Below are 22,063 nucleotides of genomic sequence, written 5' to 3'. Positions count from 1 at the left end.
TAGCAAATGTAAAATTGCTACTGAGCATGTTTCTGTAGCTTTTTGCATATATATTGCTGGAAAATTAACAATTAAGTAACAATGGTTTTAATTAAATTGTTTACAAACGTGCGGAGTGGCATTAATATATTACACACGTGTAATACAGAACACCATCTGATGGTTATATTTACCCGGAAGCAATGTATAGCATGTGATTTAATCATTTCTTTTCTTTTATATCTAAATAAAAATATAATTAGTGTTCAACAATCCCAAAGCTTAAATAACCTACATCTTCTTAGTAATCGAATCGGTACGAAGCTTATTTCATGACGGTTGGCATCGTATTAAATATTTACACTATCTCCTTGGAAATTAAGTATATATTGATTCTTGGGTTATCAAAATAGCTTATTTGTGTTCATTTTTAAATATTCAACAATTGATCAAAGATTTGAACATTTTTTATATTGAACACACATCCTTATGGCTAAATAATTCAGTAAGGCAGATATAAATCGATGTATCATTGAACAACAAGAATCTCCTTATCATTTGTTATTCACATTAGCCTATCGTCTGTCTGTTTGAATATTATTCACTGAAATAGAACAAACAATCCTTTAAATCACACAACTTACCATGAAGTATAAATAATATATTTGTTTAAAAGATTCATTGTTTTAATATGTTTAAGCTTTCTTAATAAGCAAAGCAGCAATTTAAGTGATGTAAATTGTTATTGTAACATGCAATTAATATACCAATTTAACTCTAGTACGAGAAAAACGATTAACAACATATTAAAATCAATATAGACTACGGACTTTAAGCACTCACTTTCAGCTACGTCTAATGTGGCATACTCAGAAGACATCGATGCTCCTGGTACAGTGTAATGATTCTGATCGCTCTGGTCGTCTTTTCCTTGTCTACAAAAGACTCATCAAGTTGATCAATTAAATGCCAAATTGCTAAGCCCATTTTAAAAGCAATGAAAATTAACATACCTTGTCCCTTTTTTTCTTCTGCAATAAAGTGTTACTATAACCACATGTTCTATAATTGCCACAGCAAGTAAAGTTGCCAACACTGCAACCGTTGTATTCCCGTCGCAAGTCTTATTACTTTCATCTTGTTTTTCACCTTTAATAAAAAACGAAATTTACATTTTATTGTTTGTATGAATCCTGTGCGGTATAAACACATTATGATCGAGGTAATTCCAGCCCTTTTACACAAAACAAACACATGACCGCTTCTGTGGAAGTCTGTTCAAAAATTTATTTTAATGCATAATTTTAAAATATAGTTATACTCTGAACACCGACACCTAAATGACTTTTGCGTTCCATTGTTGTCTTTGATTTAAAATTCCACCTAAGAAGGATATACATGTAAATTTAGTATCTGAAACGTATCTCTGACCATTCCGATGTCTGTAGACATTTGTTCAGTGCATGCTTCTATTAGTTTAAATATGAATGCATTGCATGTGTTGTCTTTATGAATCTGTACTTTGTACTTACTTTTATTTATCGGTTCTGAGCATGTGCAACCTTCCCAGCCACTGAAGCAAGGATATAATCCACACGAACCGCCCACGTCGTCACACTCATAGCAATGACATTCATTCTCACAATTAAAGCCAAACGTATGCTTGTCACAACCTACGTACATTTCATATTTGTTTTAAGTAAAGATTTAAAAGGAAATAATAATAAAATGACAATGAGGGAGTTCCACACGTATCGTTTAAACAAGTTTTGGATGTTAAATCCACAAAATACATACCACGAACACATTGCGTTCCCTGTCGTCTCCTGTAACAGCCATTCTTGCAGTTTCCACTTTTGCAAAAGTTGATATTTAAATATTCAATCCACAAAATAACATGATTGCAAGCCTCTAAATGATTTTTTACTTACATGTATTACAGGCGGCGCCCCTCCATCCTTGAAGGCAGCCTGGAGAAGAGCATTTTCCTGTCAAAATGTCACACCTCTGGCCGTCGCCACAGTGGCATTTTTCCCAACATTTATCACCAAAACTACCAACAACGGGACAATCTAAAATATCGATAGCAGTAATATATTGAGTAAACAATATCATTATTGGTCGATTGAACATGCATCATGCATGTGCACAGTTCATGTATATTATAATAGAACAAATTAATTAAATGTAAACATAGCATGAGATTGAACACGGCTCATGCTTTTTAAATATATTTTGAATTCAGGTTGTTGCATTGTAAGAGCACAAGGGACGCGATTTGTATAAGATAACACAAATCTTACCATAGAAGCTGAAATAGGCAATCCCGTATATAAAAAATATGCAAATATCATGTATGCCACTTGTAATTCCAAACAGCTTTGAAATTCATTGAACTCTCGAAGCCATTGCAAATCATTTATTTATTTAAGCTCACCTGGTTGAATTCAATTGTTAATTCCGCTCAGATAGGGCGAATATTTTATGAAGTTATTTTATAAGGTTTGGCAAAAAGAAATCGAGTGAAAACTTACCCTGAGTGCAATGACAAAGTAATAAATCACATTCGACATACCTTTTCCATATAAAACCACTTCACATATAGACATCACTGAAACGCCAGTTTTTCTAATAATTAAATACTGAAAAGTTCTAGGCATTTGAAGTTCCACTAACGTTCCAAACATAGATGCATTGTTTATGGTAGCTATAGTGGCAGGGTTGCCGCTACTTGAAAATGACATATTACTCGCCGATATCAACAAATTTGTACTCTGGTAGTTGCCACCTGAAATACGATTTCTTCGAAATTCATATGACAGTAGCTAAGGTTTATTTTTAATTCTTAAATTGAAAGCTTCGTAGTCATTCTAAATATTTCCTTGTGATTTGACGTTTGAGAGAAAAATATAAAATATATAAAAGTCACGACGTTTCAAAGTACTCACGTCCATAAATCATTAGGTATCCTACTGAAACCATTCGTCCTAAATTTATCTGAAGCCAGGGATCTAATGTTTCTTGAGTCACACTACACACTTGACACAACAATGTATCATTACTTGTAGCATGTGTTAGGGTTTTTCCGTTGTAAATGTTTGATGCGTTGCACATGTCGAATGTGCTCTGCTGTACGGCGTTTACCCCATGGCTGTCATGTTTAATAATGCTTAAATCTACAATTGAAGAAACATGTTATGTAAATAACATTTTATATTTTCATTTTAACATTGTATCGTCTTCTTTTCTCTGTCAGACTGAAGACATACACCTGTGGATATGTATCGACTAAAATATAATATTTTATAAGACAACGATGTGACCGTAGTGTCAAAAGCGGACATTTTAATTATACAATTGAAACTACAATGTAGCCTGAATTTTATCCGATACCCTGCGGCGGTCACAAAAATGAGGCAAATCAAACGTCAGACAAGTGACGCAACGCCAGAAGACAAAAAACTATATCATTTAACACATATCAAATCAGCGTCATTCGGTTATTGCTCGTAAGTTACCTTAAGCTTTGAAATGAATCCAACCGAGTTAAATTAATAAGCAGGGTTTATATAATTAACCAAGGTATAAAAGTGTATTACTTCAAAACTTTAAAATACTTTGCGCATTGATATACAAGTTTGAACAATGTTATATTTTTATTTTCGACGTCCTTTAAAGGTCACACTCAAAGAAGGAAAATGCGTCTATATGTAAATAATGAAAAATGGATAAACAATTATAAACATACTAAATATATCATGCAATCTTTTCGTAGTCGCAATAAATAAGTAAAATTGTGAAAAATACCAGAGCTGCAGTTTTGTCCACCCCACCCGATAGCGCATCCGTTTGAGCAATTGCCGTATTCAGAATCACATTCATCACTATCGTTCATGCAATGACATGTATAGTCACAGTTATAGCCATATACGCCATTTGGACACCCTGTAATGAGAAGTTGTGTAAATGTTCAATATATAAATATATATATTTAAAAGTACTTAAAAAAGCAAATTGTATCATTATAATTATTATATACAATGATGCTTTTTGCTTATTTATGTAACGTTTAACAGAACTACTGACATTGGGTAGCATACGTTATCAAATAAATTAAGAATAATTAATTGTCATTAAAAAAAATGTATGTTAATACGTCTCAAAGATGAAAGTGACTATTTGCAAAACTAATACAAATCATGTTTATTACGTGAACAAATTGTCTTAAAGCAACCTACCATTCTTACATTCTGCACCTTGGCTACCCCGCTCACAGCCGGACGGACAATGTCCATTCTGTGTGTTACAAAATACGCCATCTCTGCAGTTACCACACTTTTCTGCACAGTTTAGTCCGTATGTTCCTTGCGTGCACTCTGGTTGCAATAAATTGAATGCTTTATCAATAGTTTTTATTATAATATATAGAAATGTTTTTTTTCAGGAAACAATTTAGATATTGCCATGATATAGAAAACGGCCTGCCCACCTATGGACTTTCATTCAATAATGATTGTAATATTACTTGTTAAACATAGACCGTCTCCCGTGAGGTTGTATCCCGATAGACAGCCATTTGGACAGAGACCAGTGGTTTTGTTGCACATGTCGCCACCAGAACAGTGTTTGCTACAGTTGCTCGTACAATCGTCACCGAATGTCCCATCCACACATTCTAAATAATTTCTAAGAACGTATTTCTCATTGAATAGAAAACAAGCACGTAAAGTCATTCAGTGTCTGGTATTGACCAGCGTGCGTGAGGAAAAATATGAACATTGACCATAAAACATTTCCACTTAAAATTGTGTATATTTATCTCTATAAAGTGTTTTGTTTTAAGGTAACAAATGCAATCGATACATGAATATGCTCTAGATTGACTTTTCAACGACGGCTTCATTCAACTTTGAAAATTGTATTAATGGAATTACATACACTTATGTCTTATGACAGTTTTGTATTCATTCGTTCATTTATCTGTTTTGTGTATGCACTAGGGTTCACAACATTAAAGTATAAAGCATCACTTTTTATCATGTCTTATAGCAACTAATTGTATGTAAGTGTAAAAAGTATTCAAACTTATTGAAATATTATTGCCCAACCTGTGTCGCATTTCTGAGGCTGAAAGCCCAGTTTGCAAATGTGTGTCTGTCCATTGCAATGTCCGTTAAATCTGTCACAAGGTAAACTACTGCAATGTCCACAATTGCCGTCGCAATTTTGCCCATATGTGTTGTTGTCACAACCTTTTTATCAATCCATAAAGTACTTAATTAACAAGTTACAAGATCCGGATGTTACAACACTGTAATTGATAGCCACGTCTGAATCATTAAATCTGAATATTTTGACTAGATGGAACGGTGTTGAGATAATCAAGAGATGATTAAAAGAGATGTCTATGTCATGATATGTGATAGTTTCAAAACCACCAAATTCACTTCATGAATATATGACAGCAAATCAGATAGCATGTGATTGACTAGCGTGAACATGAATTCATACTGACATGAATTTCGCTTAAAATAATACTCTCATAATACGTTTAATTGGAAGGCTATGTTTTTGCATGCTTCGTATGTAAATTTCAACCACAATCAAGGGTTATACAGATTATACTATACTACAAATATGAGATATTTGACTTCGTCATTCTACTCAACACCTTTAACGGAACACTTTGGTAATTACTATCAGATCTTTTCGGGGAATAATCTGAAGTACAATGTGTCAATTAGGACAACAGAAAACTATTAAATATCCGGTTTGAAATAAATACTTTTACTTACTTTGAGTGCATAAGGAACCTTTATACCCACTTCCACATCCTTTCGGACAAATTCCTGTTTGTGCATTGCAACTTGATCCGGTCAAGCAATGTCCGCATAGGTATTTACAACCAGGTCCAAAGGATCCACTCTTGCAAACTGAAAACATAGAGACACAGACACATCAACGTTTTGTCAAGGTCGATCAGCAATCAACTGACTTCTTATTAATATACTTATTAAATGCAAGATATAATGTTAAAAGTAAGTCTCGGACCATTGAAAAAAACACAACATCTCTGGCAATCAACTTTACATGAGATGTAAAATTGTTGCATACTTAGTCAATTCACAAGTAATTTCGCTGTTTCTGGAGGGTTGTGATGTTTCCCATTGCTTTATATAAGTATACATATTGATATGTGTGTGTGTGTGTGTGCGTGTGTGTGCGTGTGTGTGTGTGTGTGTGTGTGTGTTTAATTGTGCATCATTAATAAAATCTGAAACAACGTCATCAAATAAATTGTGTAATACTGACAATAATAGAGTGAATTGCTTTACCAATTGTAAACACATGTTAGTTATTTTATTGTTTATGTAATCTGAAAAAGCACAAATCGTTACAAGTACTAATTCTTTTGTAGAAATAGCAAACAATACCCACATTTTACTGGATCTCTAGGTATTTTCTTTTAGATATGTTTCGCTCAACAATCAGCAAGAAAAATGGCTCAGAATTAAAATTATCACAATATAGTATGAATAATTCGTCGGCTAAATCATAGTTAATTTGCGCAAGTTGCAACCACTAAGAAAGTTTAATCAATGCCATACATTTTTGCTAAATGTTATTATATTTGCTGGTACTTTGCTTTGATAGTTTTTATGCTGCAGTCATATAAAAGTTTGGGACAACCTTGCAAATGTTTATTCTAATTGCTAAATCAAACTTTATCTACCTTTCGAGCAAGTTTTTCCTTCGTATCCAGCGAGACAAGACGGGCATTCTCCGGTTGCCATGTCGTAGGTACCGTTACAAAATCCCCTGTCTTTACATCCTGGTCCAAAATGACCGTCAAGGCACTCTAAAACATTGAATGATTTGAAGCAATAGTGATAAAACAAAAACCGGTCGTTGAAAACATAATATTACCTTAACTTCTCTACAAAGGAAATCTTCAAAAAGTAAGGAAATATTTAACATTATAAAACATGTACACAAAACAAACTCTTCTTTATTTGACATTTGTTCACTATGATAATTTTAATACTGGCTTTGTTGTATTTCAGAGGTTTCTTGCCATAGGGTGCCAATGTACGCAACTGAATAATAATTAATAAAACCACAACGAACTTTTGATATGGTACAATGTATTAAAGACTTCAAATTTGGTATCAAATGTGATATATTTTTATCAATATTTCTTAGTTGATGACCAGTAATTGTAATTAATCCAACTATATTAACATTGTATTATGACACAAATTCCTGGGCAGCTTCATATAAACGAGGAACAAAGACCAATTTTGTTCGTCAAAACCTTAATCAAAGGTAAAGTAAGTTACCTAATCCGTATACTTGAAATTCGCATATTGTCAGGATCGCTGGCGGCGTTTTCTTCCATACTTTGATTACTTGTATTACCATTGCAGGTTGAAGTGTGATAAAATACACATGGTTTCCTTGGTTCGGAGCCCCGGAATATATTTCCGTCAAATTCGTTGTCAACTCGCCAACACTGACAGTGAATGGTTTGTTTTGTTCAAAATGACCTGTACAAAGATATTTGCTTAGATATAAGTTTTAATATTGTGCATAATACTCAAAAGCGTGACCTATGTTTATGCATGTATGTCCGACGTTTCAGTCCAGACTTGATCCAGATATTGTATGCAACAATGTGTTATAAACATGTTAAGATATGTGATCTTTTCATAGCTTTCGATTGATGTACAAAATATAGGATTGAATTTTGTTTATATAATTTTATACTCTTTAAATGTCTGATATAAATTATGCATGTCAAATTGAAGTCGGTTGTCACAGTAATATTAATCGTACTGTTGCAAAAAGTTGGCATGTGCAATTTTTACATATCTCGTGGCAACGACTTTCTATTTCATTCCTGCGACTTCACCATCTCTAAACTTTGGCAACGATATACTTAGTTTCGGAAACGGGTTAGCACGTCATGACCACGTCATATCTTAGATGCGGCAACGTAATACTAAGTCGCAGTAACGAGATAGTAAACTGTGGCCACGACATACTATGTTATGGACATGAGTAAGTAAGTTGTTGCCATTATATAATAGAAATATATGTCACCTCTTAACCACCGCCGAGGGTTTCCAAAATAATATAAGATATTTCGTTGTAGAGTTTAAATCATAGTTACTATTCATTGATATTGGCCGCAATGCCGTCTTGAAATTGATAAATGGAAGTAAGATTATTACACCAATTGAATTGTTACTCGTCAAGAGATCCTACATTCTATATAACACAACGGACAAACCTGATATCAGATAATAAAAACTAGGTTGCAATTACTCTTTGAAAGTGTTTTGACATGTTTGTCACAGACTTAACATTTATTTCATGCATTGTCCTATATGTGCAAGCATTTACTTTTTTGTGCACCTTTGTCCTAAAATATTGATTTAGTTACCGTCTGATCTTCCAAGTATCAGTATGACCTTGATTAGATATTTTCTGCCAAGGTCAATCGTCCACCGACCGTCAGCAGTTCTACTGCAACAATCGCAACCATCAGGATCTGTTCTGGGATTGTTGTCTATTGCTTTATCTTTGGAATACGTTAAAATACCATATTTAACTGGATCTCCCATATAAACTGACACATTTCCTCGAATGGCTTGAATAAGCTCGGAAGTAAATTCTGAAGTGGATCACATGCATCATCGTTATGTATTTCTTGTACCATATTGAATTTTCTTGGTTTTCGTTCATTTATCATACGCATATGTGAACGGTAACCACTAGGAAGAGCTTCTACCTTGAATCACGTATCGTATACGAAAATTATAACGCTCTTAATACCCAAGCTACTAATTGAACGCTTTCTTTTACAAAATATACCGAAACAGTTATTTCTCCAACGAGTATTCTGATTAAAATTGTAAATCCTGCTCCGCGCTGATTGTGTAGTATTTCAATTACTCACAGTAGCTATAACGTTTAAAGTAAATATATGTATATGTATTATATTTTTTATATATATATATTATTTTTATTATTATTTATATCAAACAGTATAATCAACTATTACGTATTTGACGCGTTACGGCGATAATCGTGTAACCAGTACCAGACAATTGACTGACAGGTGATAAATGCCAAAACTCGTCCAATATCGACGAAACTCGCTCAATATGAGTTTCCTCCGTTTTGATTGGCTGTCAAACCTCCCCTAATAAAAAATATGCTTGAAATTATTATAAAGGGTTGCCATTTTGATTCCGCTTTTCTGACTGTTTTGTAAATGTTGTGCTTCGTTTAAACTAATTTGGAATTTCTAGCATATAAATACTATAACCTCTTTGTAGGGTTTGATATTTCAGTTGTATATTACCCGTTGGTGGTTGCTAAGACTATTGTGTTTCTGTACACTGGAAAATGGACGACGACGGAGAAAAAATGTCGCTTTGGCAAAGGACTTACAAAATAAAGACGAAAAGACACGCTTACTTAAACGCAATTCCTTTTCGATCAGTTTAATTAATTACACTTACGTTTCAAAGTTTATTACATCGATGCCGACAGTTCCACGTTAATGCAAACATGCAGGCTATACATTCATTACATCAACTCGAAGATATCAATATTGTGACATGTATAGTCCATCAACGACGGAATTATGTTAATAGGAAAATTAAAATATTTTATTCGGACTACAATGGGTTCAAATTGTATGATTTTATAAATATAAGTTGTTTTTTTTATATATTTTCAATGTGATAACATTTATTTTTTCTGACTTGAACATACTTATATATTTAATTGTTCTTACCATTTGGTCCAAACACTTCAACCTCACATATAACTATAGGCCATTTTCCCCATTCTGCTGGTGTTACACTTGTCCTTTTTAAAATAAGTCGCACATATCTGGCTTGTGTAGCTGAAAATCGAATATCGAATACTCCGTCTGTTGGGTAAGTGTTCGTATCTATAGTCTGATTGAATGGCAATGTGAATTGGGTATCCATTCCAGTAGTGGAAAGATGAATCACAAATCCTTGTAGTTGTTCTGAAAAATGTTAAAGTCATGAAATGTTCAATAAGCACGTTGTATGTCAATTCAAATTGACGATACTTTGGTTGGTGGTCACCCAACCGGACATGTGGGTTTTCTCCAGACACTCCGGTTCCCTCGAAAACTTAATAACCCCTACTCAAGCAAAATCGTGAAAAGAATTACTTTGCATAAGTATATATAACGAGTTTTACAATCGTTGTAAAAATAATAAAAAAAATATCTATATAGCAGCTTGAGAATGAAACGGATTTAGGTGTACGACTCCTTTTGGGGTCATTACCGAAAGATATGACGTCTACGACTTCTATATTTGTCGCGCTACTTCTGCATAAAAAATCGCAAGTTAATATATTTGTTTGCAAAAAAATAAATGATTGTTCTTTGATTCCGTGAGTAATTAATTAAGCATCTAATCAACATCTATGTTTTGTTATTTTTACGCGAGGCGATAATCACTGACACGACCTTTTTTAATGGTTGTTTTGAGAGATTTAAAAAAGATATATTCTTGTCTGAAAGGTTCAGGGGTAGGATATTTGGTTTAAACAATATTAATTTCAAAGGAGCGAAATGGTTTTCTGAGGTAATAATAAAAGAAGGGTAAACAGTTGCTATTTGCAAAATTAATTTCGACAGAATAGAACAGGGAGGCATTATACCTTATACTATGATTCGCTTCTGTCACTGTTTCAAGATGCTTGTAATGGTATAAATGTTGTAATTATTTGAAGATTAATATTATTGATAAATTTAAACTACCTAATACACGTGGTCCTGGCTATTGGAAATTCAATAACTCTCTTCTCGAAAACAAAGAATACAGAGCCAAACTTAAAAATATTCTTAATCAGCAAATTCAATCGAATATTAACCCTCAAGCAAATGGGAATTTTGTAAAATAGAAATTAGAAATCATACAATTCAATTTTGTAAACGTCTTTCAAGACAAAAAGCATAATCATCTGACTAAATAAGAAAAAAAACTTAAACTATTGTACGAGGATAACGATAAAGAACAACATGAAGAAACTAGCATACAAATTAACATGATCGAATCAGAAATAAATGATATATATAAAAGTAAGGCGACCGGTGCTCAAATACGCTCAAAAATAGACTTGATTGAGAAAGGCGAAACAAATTCTAAATATTTCCTTAATCTAGAGAAATCACGTCAAAGCAGAAAAGTTGTTAATTCAATACTTGTTGATGGAGACAGAGTCTTTGAAACAAAACAAATATTAGATGCAGATGTTAATTTCTATACGGATTTGTACACAACAAAATATAAAGACAATGTGGAATATACTCAATATATAACCGATGTTAACATACCTACCACTTTGGAACCAAATTTATCTGATAAATGCGAAGGCAAAATAACTCACGAAGAAGCGACAGCAGCGCTCAATGAAATGAAACTGAATAAAAGTCCAGGGCTAGATGGTCTGACAGTTGAATTTTATAAAGCCTTTTGGTCTATAATTGGAAATCTTGTCATTAATTCTTTTAACGAAAGCTATGAAAAAGGCGAATTGTCTTTTACTCAAAAACAAGGAGTTTTTCGCTATTGTATAAAAATGGTGATCTCGAAAACCTTGAAAATTGGCGTCCAATATCCCTTTTAAATATCGACTATAATCTAGTGGCAAAGATTTTAGCAAAACGCATGCAATGAGTCCTACCGAAAATTATAAGTTTTGATCAGCAAGGTTATATCAAGAACAGAAATATAGGTTTCAATATACGACTTATAGATGATGTCATAGATTATACTGATCTTTATAAATAAGAGGGTGCGATTCTATTTTTAGACTTCAAAAAAGCCTCTGACACAGTATGGCCTTTTATGGTCGACATATTGAAAAAAATCGGCTTTAAGAACTCGTTTATTAGATGGGTTAAGACTCTTTATTGCAATATTACGTCAAAAATAGCAAACAATTAATGGATATCAGACTCATTTTATTTACAACGTGGCGTTCGACAAGGCTGCCCTCTTTCTGCTCTTCTTTTTATTATAGTTGTTGAAGTTTTATCAATTAAACTGAAACAATGCGAAACATATGAAGGTATAAAAGTAAAAGAAAACAACATTAAAGTTACCCAACTTGCAGACGATACTACTTTATTTCTTAAAAAACACGTAGAAATACCTATTGTTTTAGAAATAATTGATACCTTTGGAAAACATTCGGGTCTTAAACTTAACAAGATGAAAACGCAAGGTCTCTGAATAGTTAAATCGAAAAATCAACCGTCACTACGTTACATGGTGTACAATTTACTACAAAACATGTTAAATCTCTTGGCGTCTACTTTAGAAATAATAAAAATGAATGTGTAAACCTAAGTTGGACCGACAAAATCGAAAAGTATAAGCAGCTAATTAACACTTGGAGTAAACGAAAACTTACATAGTTTGGAAAAATAACGGTTATAAAAACTTTACTTTTTCCCAAGCTTGTTTACTAAGCTCAAAATATTGTAACTCCCGATAATATTTCTAAGATAATTAATTCAATGATCTTCGAGTTTTTCTGGAACGGAAAAAAAGATAAAATCAAACGTAAAACAGTTATTGGTAACAAACTTGAAGGTGATTTAGATATTGCCAGATTTCAAGTTATTTTCTAAAGCCATGAAAATAAAATGGGTAACCCACCTTATCAGTACAACAAACGCAAGCTGGAAACCAATACCATGTCATATGTTTGACCATTTCGGCAAGAACTTCCTAATTTTCTGCATGAACATTGACTCTATCAAGTCCGTACAACCACTTACAAACAAATTGAGCTTTTTTTTATAAAGACTTACTGTCAATATGGATCCACTTTTCACAAATGTCTGTTCATCAAGACAAAATGTCTAACACATTTTATAATTTTAGGAAGGAAATGATCTGGGGTAATAAATTCATAAAATGTAATAACAAAAGTCTCTTTTTCAAAACCTGGATTGATTCAGATTTGATATTCATTAATGACATAATTTAAAATAGCGGTGACATAGAGACACATTTAATTTTGAATAATCTTAAAAACAAAACAAATTAGATGGCAGAAATTTATACGTTAAAAAAGTCTATACCAGCTAGCTGGAAAAATATGGTTAAACCAAATGAATCATTAAATACTAGAGTTAACACAAAGCTAGAAATAAAGATTCAAAATAAACCTCTAACCGAAATGACAAAAAAAGAAATTTACCAGCTTTTTAGGCAAGTTTTTGAAAAACCGTCCAATTATGGTTACTGGAATCGCAGTCTTCGAGAAAAAGTAGAATGGAATTCATGGTATTATATAAATCATAAATGTATTGTTGACAATAAAGTAAAACAGTTCAAAATTAAACTGTTACATAATCTTGTGGCAACTAACCTGAATTTATTTACGTGGAAATTGAGAGACTCTCCTTTATGCATCTATTGTCATGAAGTAGAAGATTATGAACATTTTTTTTTATACAGTGTTCTACTTTATCAACTTTTTGGAACACCATAAATTCCGTGTTTAAAAAATGTGGTATAAACAAACATTTCAACAACATAAAATACATCTTGGTTGGATATAAGATATACCAAAAAGAATATAATTGCGTCAATATTGTATTGAGTCAAATCTGCTACTGTATTTTTAAAACATACTTCATCAGTGATAGGAGAGCAAAACACATTGTTATTTTGAATCTTTTATTTTATGATTTGCTTACTTTACAGACGTTCTTAAAGAAAAAAAATGTGAATGTTTGTTTTCTGAATGAGTTAATTAACAACATTAAACACATTATCTAACAATATATTGAAGATGTGTATATTCATGACAGTTCTATGTATCATTTTATATGTATAGTTGTACGATTGTGTATTCTTCTAAAGAAATAAACGGACTGTGAGTAATTGCAGTTCCAAAGAGAAAAGTATTATTGATAAATTCTGATGGGTACGGGGTAGGATGAATGACAAAATATATGAAGTAGTAGGTGGTAAGATGTGTTTGAGGAATGAAAGTAGCCAACAAGAGTTACGTAATTATCAGGAAGACGAGGGAAAGCATGGGTAGGTCTGGTCAGTTGTAGAGTCAATGTTGTTCTAACTTATCTTAAAGAGATCAAAACAGTTTTGCTTAACCAATGAAGTGCTGAACAGGATTGAGTTGGTCAGGTCCGCTGCGTTTTTGGATCCAAACGATAGAACTTGAAGTGACATAGGCCTAATAGCAGACAATTGTTCGAATAGGTGATGCCTTCTCCATGATAAAGAGGACAGTTGAAGAAGAAATGGTAGGCGTCCTTAATTTCATCACATTGGCAATTTAGTCTATTGTTAATGTTTTTAAAGAACAAATTTACATTAAGATAACTACAGTGCATCCACATACTTGCATGGGTGACACTCAATTTGCGACCACCCTCATAGTAGAAATGAGGAACTGAATGATTATTCTTGTTAATGTTGAACTTGAAGGAGGGCAATGTTGGAAATGGAACGATCTGCTTCTGGAAGAATATTCCGTCAAGATGTTGTAGTTGGCAGAAATTAATTTGATAACATTTGTGTTTTACAATAATGATTACGAAGGTTAACAGAATTCCGAATACATGATTAAATGATTTATATAGAACTACTAGCGAGTTGCGATCAATGACGTATTTGAATGTTCGCAAGAGGTAAATATGTAAGTAAATATGTAGCCAGGCCTTAGTGTTGACGGACTGTATATGTTCATGCCATTTGCAGTTATTGGGGAGTGTGACGCCCAGATTAACTTCCACTTTTTGAACATTATCCATACAGAAAGGTGGATGTGCCTGTCTGTTTGGTTTTTGAGATGAGGTGTGTTTTTCGCTAGGTTAAATGATGTATTTATCAGAAAAGGGTCATTTTGCTGCAATCAAATGGATCTTGCAACGATCGACAAAAAAAAGAAACCAGCAACACAACTACACAAATTTAACAACATCAATTTGCGTTAAATAACTGTTTACCTTAGTAATTTCAAATTAAATAAAAACAACTTTGAGAAACGTAAAATATTTAAATTATTTTGATTTTTTGATGTCCACAAAATTGAATCTACTTAAAAAAATGAACCCACTTGATGAGCTCTATTTAGATAAAACAACCCCTTCGAAATAATATCGACTAAGGTTGAGAAGCAATCCTCACAGAGTAATCTAATTAAATTTAATATTTCAGAAACGTCTAGTACTGGTTACATTTTCAAGAACTTGTTAACTTTCAAAGAAATTTTAATATTTCATCAGACCCCCGATATGAGAAATGCGTTCTCCAATTCAAATGGAAATGCACCACTGCATTCTACAAACATTCTATAAAAATCGTGTCTGTTTTAAAAGAAATTGTATTGAACAAATAAAACATTCTACAACTTTCTAAAGAGATTTTTTTACAATGACCTGCTAAAACCACATAGGGACAAAACATGATTCATTTTAATAAATTAAGGTTACCGTGCAATTAACAGTACTGTAGATAACTAACAATACAGCACTGAATTTAGAAACAACTATTAACAGTCCAATATAAGGTAATAGAGAAGTGCATGTCTTAAATTTGATACAAAATGTTGATAGATAGATTCATGATTTTCAGGATCCGTACTGATGAAAGTGTCCGGTCAGGATAAAAAAAAAACATCTACGCAAAGTGCACGAGTATCGAAATTTTCATGTTAAAACATGACTGATATATGTTCTTCTTGCAAGCCTTCCGTTAATAAAAATATAAAAACAATAAATAAAAAATCTTTTTTGTATATTATCACAAACAACGCGAACGTCATTTATGCTGTTTACTCAGACGTCTTGGCAAAAGTTAAGATCACTGTCGACGTCAAAATAATCATCTAAAATCGATACTTACATATAATTTGACTGCACTACATCGTAACTATCTAACGTTTTTTTTCATCAACCACACACAAAAAGAAATAAGAAGTGACGCGTCGTTCCGCTCGACTCATCTGACATGGGAGTAACAGAAGAGATTTTTACGCATGGCTCCATTTTTTTCTTCTGAGGATCCAATATCGAAAAAACATTCAATTTTATGTCTGATTCCAAAAAACATGATCTATCTATTCAGACCGTCTTAGTCATTTAAATGTTTTCCCGATATAATTTAAAGAATTACCGTGATTCGAATCGCGGCGTCCGTAGACAATGATCCGTTCAACAATATATATCAAGCCGAGGTCGACCTCCCACCAGGGAGGGTTTCCGAGTCCAGATAGTGTGAAATGCGTTTTATCCACGGAAGTACATGCTTTGTCACCGTCTACAGCGTTCCTCGCAGACCAAAGGCCTTCGGGTGAAGGGTGTTGTGTGTACTGCATGGTGTTCTTGTTCAAGGCCAAATTGATCGCTTTATCATAACATAATAAATAGGTGTTAAAATATTTCTATCTCGGCATAAATAGAGTTACAATTTCATTAAATACATGAAAATGAAAATTATATTATGTTTATATGTGTTTATGTTTTGTTTGTATTTTGTGTTTAAGCAATGACAAGATAAATCTAATAACACTTATTTTGTCTATTGGATTAAGAAACTTAATTAGTCGTGTTTTTTTCTTTTCTATTTAGGTTTGTAAATCACCGGTGTTCCTTACCCGTATCAAAGGATTCAGCTAACAATATCACGATCAGCGATCGAAAGAATAACCCGCAATATCTCTGTAAAACACAATTGTATAACTGGCGCAAAATATCACATGTATTCTAAGAAATAATATCTATTTTAATAAAAAAATGTCTAATTTGCAATATTCTGACAGGGTCAGATAAACAATATATATACATCATACATTAAGTACGGTATAAAACCAAAAAAAAATCCATCTTAAAGCCATTTTTACAAATTATGACAGTTCCATATCTGTCAAAATGACAATGCTTTTACGAAGTTTAATATTTAGGGAAGGATCATTTTAACTGATATTGTGTATGTATTGACCATGGTCGGAATGTACATTTAACAATACCATTACAAGGTCATTTGGCTAAAAAAGGTAAAATCATGTGAATGCATGACAAACTGCAAATGTCATGAGGCAATTCGAGTTTACACTTGATCGTAGTTCCTTGGAAAATATATTTTACCATCTATCAGGCATACGTAAGAACATGTCGACGCTGTCTGTAGCCTTATAACTCATTTCGATTCGAATTCAGGTTCAACCTGCTATAATAGTTTCTGAAGCCACGCAGGTTGAATTATGATTCGTTTCTGGTAGGGTTATGTTGTCAAGGACAAGCTTGTGTTCAGTATTTACAATAAACAAAGCTTTAAAATGCACATTTCACTCCAAAACTCATTTCTGAACGACATGTTGCTATCATACTACCCGGTTGTTTCGGAAAACTTATATGAGCATTTGTTTAATTTCGTCTAGCGATTCTTATCTATGTGATGAACTCATTCTATTATATTTAAACAGATAGCTTGCAATATCATTTGTCATTTGCGATAAAAATTTGATATTACGAAATTTAATGTTAGAACTCAACGCCAACATCCTACATGTTGATCCATTGTTAAAAGCACTTAAAGCACCAACTTCAACACACTACGAAGGATTTGAATGGTGTTCTAGTTTTAATTTTATCCATCTGTCAATTTGATGGTTCAAAACAAATCAGGAATGCACTTTCCTTAAAATTAAACAGAAACCGCAGAAGTCAATGCACTCTTATCAATTGAAAATAGGCAATTCAATAAGGACAAACGAATGTTTTTCAATACAGTTTGTTGTCGTTACTAAAGAAATGTATCTTTGTTTATACTTAGCTGTAACTTAGCTTATTCCTTAACAGCAGATTAGCGATGCGAGATTGGACCTTAAAACAACAAAAAGCTGAATTTTCTTTGAATGTCAAAATTTTAGAATTATGCACTGTGGCCTTTCAATATTATCAATACCCGTTTCAAGATAAGTTGGAAAAGAGTTATCAAATAGTTATATAACTACTGAACTGTTCTTGAACTATGCTTGCAGTTTTGAACATGACATCAATAAATTGAATATTTCATTAACCACGGCTCAATAATATGATCGTTTCCTGAGTCTATGATACATTCCCTATGCATTATTACGGACGCTGCTTTGTGAAGATCACAACTCATGAAGGGATTGAAATGTCACGAAAAACAAAAACTGATAGCTGATCATCGGTATGATCAATATGTTAGTAAAGTAATGAATAAATATCTCATAATGTTTTGTTATTAAATGTTATGAATTCTTCATAACGATTCATGTTCATGAAACTGACTTTATGATTCATCAATCTTAAATTCCAGGTGTTTAACAATGGTGTAAACAAGTAAATGATATTTGAAAGTCAATTTAGGACGAACTATTAACAAAAGAAATAATTTGGACTTACAACTGGCACAATCAGCTTTCATTATAAGATAAGATTATGTTTGAAAAATATGGTCCATTTTGTCTGTAAAGTATCTTTACTATAATATTATAAAGTTTCATGGAACAACAAGACGGTGACGGTCAAACACATTCTTAACGTTCAAAAGTTTTAATGAGGGAAAAGGACTTGCAATGTGAAGATATTTTCGATACATACATTTCAGAATGAAAGAAAAGTGAATACTAATCATTAACACAGTTCTTTCAACTGTGCTTAAACTCTGTTGTACATGAGCCTTTTTGAAGTCTGGAATAGTTAAAACAACGATATAAAATATGTAATTTTTAAAGGAATGTAAGTCTCTTTTTCGGACCAAAAACAACAACAACAAACTCATTCGATGCATTCGATGCATTATTAAGATTGTTTGCTTGTATGACGCTGTTGGTTAGCTCACTTGATCATTGAAAAGCATTTCGCCTGAAATTATCCATATATTCACGCACAAACATGTCGTAAAATACTGAAATATGCAAAGGTATAGAAGATTACGCGCCGAGATAACGACCTAAGTATATGGAATATTTTCTACATATCTTCTTCATTGTACCACATAAATTCAACGCAAAATGAATGCCAATAGGGAAGTGGAACGAAACATCTTTATTTATACGTTTCAAGAAAAATTGCGATTTCTTAATGCCATATGTTTTATGGGGTATATCAATTCAAGTCAACTCCGCTAATTTTCATCAATTGATTTTACAACGTTTTAACTTATGATTCGAATTATGAGAAAATGAATCACTGATGGATATTTTTTTATATTTACTTTGATGGTGTATGTAATGATGAGCCTTCTTTCAAAGTTAATGATCTCTTACCGTATCATTTACCATGTCCAGCAAGGGCTTTTATCCCAGTATTGCTTATAAATTGTTCGAACTTTCGAAGTCTTAGAAATATGTCATTTGGAATTCGTCAAAGTAATGCTCATTCACACATTCCACTGCAGTATACTGAGATTTGCAATAATTGATTGTTTTAACTAAGACCTTCCGAATAGACATCGCCACAGGTTGAGATAAAAATAAAATATTTCACCTTGTTTACACTCAAAGGAATTTATATATTCACTCTAAAAAGAATCACCATATAGTTCGATGTATCAAGTGAGCGATCCGGGAATTTGTTGCTATCTTGTTAAATTAAGTTTCAAGTATTTGAACCTTAACTGATCGCGTTGTTCGCCCATTAAGGGCTACGTACTTTGCCGATTTTTTGAAAGAAGATATTAATATACGGTCATGATGCACAGAGGCATATTTGATATAATACATTTTTATTTATTAAATTTTATTTGTTTGAATTATTGTACTACATGTTAACGATATAAACTTATTGGTTTAATATTTCCGTTTTCAGTACAAGGACTCATCAAAAGTTTTATTATCTTAGGTCCCGCAGGATGATGAACATCTAAACACCACCCATTGTGTGTGGTATTGGTCTGCTTAGTTTTTATTTTAAATAATTCATCAACACAATGAAAGATACATACGGACAAAGAAAACACAGATCAAGCAATATTTTATAAAATAATTTAGAGATCAAAATATAAAGTATAAATCTCTATGAAAGTTTTATAAATACAAGTGTAGAATTTTGAGATTTTGAAAGAAATTGCGCTAAAAAAAGTGGTTTGTTGAATAAATAAATAAATATATAAATAGTTCTATGAAGACTTGACAGTAATAGCAAAAATCAGTTTTAAGCTTATCATTTTTAAGTTACAGTGTCGTATTTAAGTTTGATTCAGATCCCAAACATGTCTTCCAGTAAGTCTTATAGAATAACAAAAGTTTGATACAATATGGTATATATAAAAATAAAAAAATTACCGCAGTCGATGCCATTTTATTCTCTGTTCCGTGGACTGTCAAATATATTCCTCTCCATCTCACACTCACAATAAAGTGTCTTTTTACCAGGGAAGTTCAAATCCCCATTATCAGTTGACCAAACTCAAAATATATCTTAAATCAAACACACGATAACACTCGCTGTTAAGTGAACCCGGTTGTTCAGTTGAGGTTAAGAGCGTCCTTATATGAGATGATTTACTTTTTTTCCGTTCTTAGGTTTATAAAAATTTATGTATAAAATAAACATTAATTACATCCGTACAAATTAAAACTGAGCCAAGATAAGCTAAATGTAAACTATGATATCAAAAATATTAAATTTAACAATGACCTTATCAGACTAAAACTCCTGTCTATATATGTTTAGTTTAGATATTTTGAGCAAATTTCTCCCTTTCAAGTATGTGGTTTTCAGGACCTTTTTAGTCGCTCTCAAACGGGTGGTTCACGGTAAGCAGACACTTCGATAATGATTTGTAGTGTGAATTAGAGTAAACAATACGCGTCAAGTTTCATGAAAATCTTTTAAAGAGTATATTAAATTTTGAGTTGACCCTGAGCCATTGAACAGGGTATATTCTTAAACGTTTGACTACTGTTCTTGTTTCTTTAGTTTTTCATACAAATATTGATATGATATCATTGACTCTAACATTTGATTTCAATCACTCGAAATTCCTGAAACTCCATCCAAGGGTTTAGTAGATACCAAGCGGAATCGAAGTAAATAACTTAAGCATTTGACGTTGAACTGTGACCTTGAAATTGAGTCGGCGTACCTGTATTGTGGGTTATAAACGCCGTCTCGATGTGGTGAACAGTTGACTTGACATTTTCTGTAGTTTTCACATTAATATTGAGTTGCGTGAAAATTTTCTGCGGGGCTTAGAAAATTTTGCACCTGTGTTTGATGAAAAACTATTCAGGGGTTCAGGAGAAACAGACGGTACACGAAAATGTAACAGAACGACGGTTTGAATATTATATTACAATGCATTGCATGTAAGGTACTCAAATATGGTATAAACTATCACTAAGAAAAAGAAAAATACGTATTTAGTCAAGTAATATAAGTGGCTGATTCAATAAAATACTGAAACAACAGTTACTTTAAAATAGTTTACATAATACAAAATAACCTTCAGAAATTTTATCAATATTTACTCATTGAAGGAACCGAACAAAATTACAATATATCATATCATATATATAAAAGAGTAAAGTTGGTTTTGGTTTAAAGGCTCGTTGATTTCATTCATAACTAAGCACCTCAGGGTTAATTTACTTAAAGTTTACGTTAAAGAATAACCACATTTCATAAGCGGATTTAAAGGATATAGCGGCATACATTCGGCATAACATTACGCAATTAAGTTTTTCAAAATCGTGTCGTCTTATCTTGTCAATAAGAAAATCTGTACAATATCTTAATCCCAACAATCTTTCCGTTTCGTTCGTGTTGCTGGTGATATTAAGTTACTCCACAACATTTAAAAATGCGTCGGTATTCTCGGGATGGACGTTCGATCAAAAACATGTAGAACTCTTGGACCATATAACTTGCCCAATTATAAGTATTGTGCCAGCAATAGCAGTCAACTGTGATTAAGAAAGTGTCCACACAATGACTATTTACGGTTTATTAGTTATTAGCGCGCTATGTAAAATAAGATATATTTATTCGAAATGATGAAGAGAAACTAAG

The 22,063-nt window shown here is 32.5% G+C and overlaps 1 protein-coding gene across 1 annotated transcript; it reads right to left on the bottom strand.

The window, feature by feature from the left end:
- Positions 1 to 535: 535 nt before the first annotated feature.
- LOC128225841 (multiple epidermal growth factor-like domains protein 11) lies at positions 536 to 6,784 on the bottom strand. The gene is made up of 12 exons (XM_052935738.1): positions 6,713 to 6,784; positions 5,775 to 5,912; positions 5,088 to 5,231; positions 4,505 to 4,654; positions 4,218 to 4,355; positions 3,787 to 3,924; positions 3,042 to 3,155; positions 1,911 to 2,051; positions 1,512 to 1,652; positions 993 to 1,128; positions 823 to 914; positions 536 to 583 (listed from the first exon to the last, which is right to left on the bottom strand). The coding sequence occupies exons 1-12, from the start codon at positions 6,771 to 6,773 to the stop codon at positions 555 to 557; spliced, it is 1,422 nt and encodes a 473-aa protein (XP_052791698.1). The 5' UTR covers positions 6,774 to 6,784; the 3' UTR covers positions 536 to 554.
- Positions 6,785 to 22,063: the final 15,279 nt, after the last annotated feature.

This window comes from Mya arenaria, chromosome 3 (genome assembly GCF_026914265.1).
Source record: "Mya arenaria isolate MELC-2E11 chromosome 3, ASM2691426v1".
NCBI lineage: Eukaryota > Metazoa > Mollusca > Bivalvia > Myida > Myidae > Mya > Mya arenaria.
This window is presented reverse-complemented; position numbering and strand designations above follow the sequence as displayed.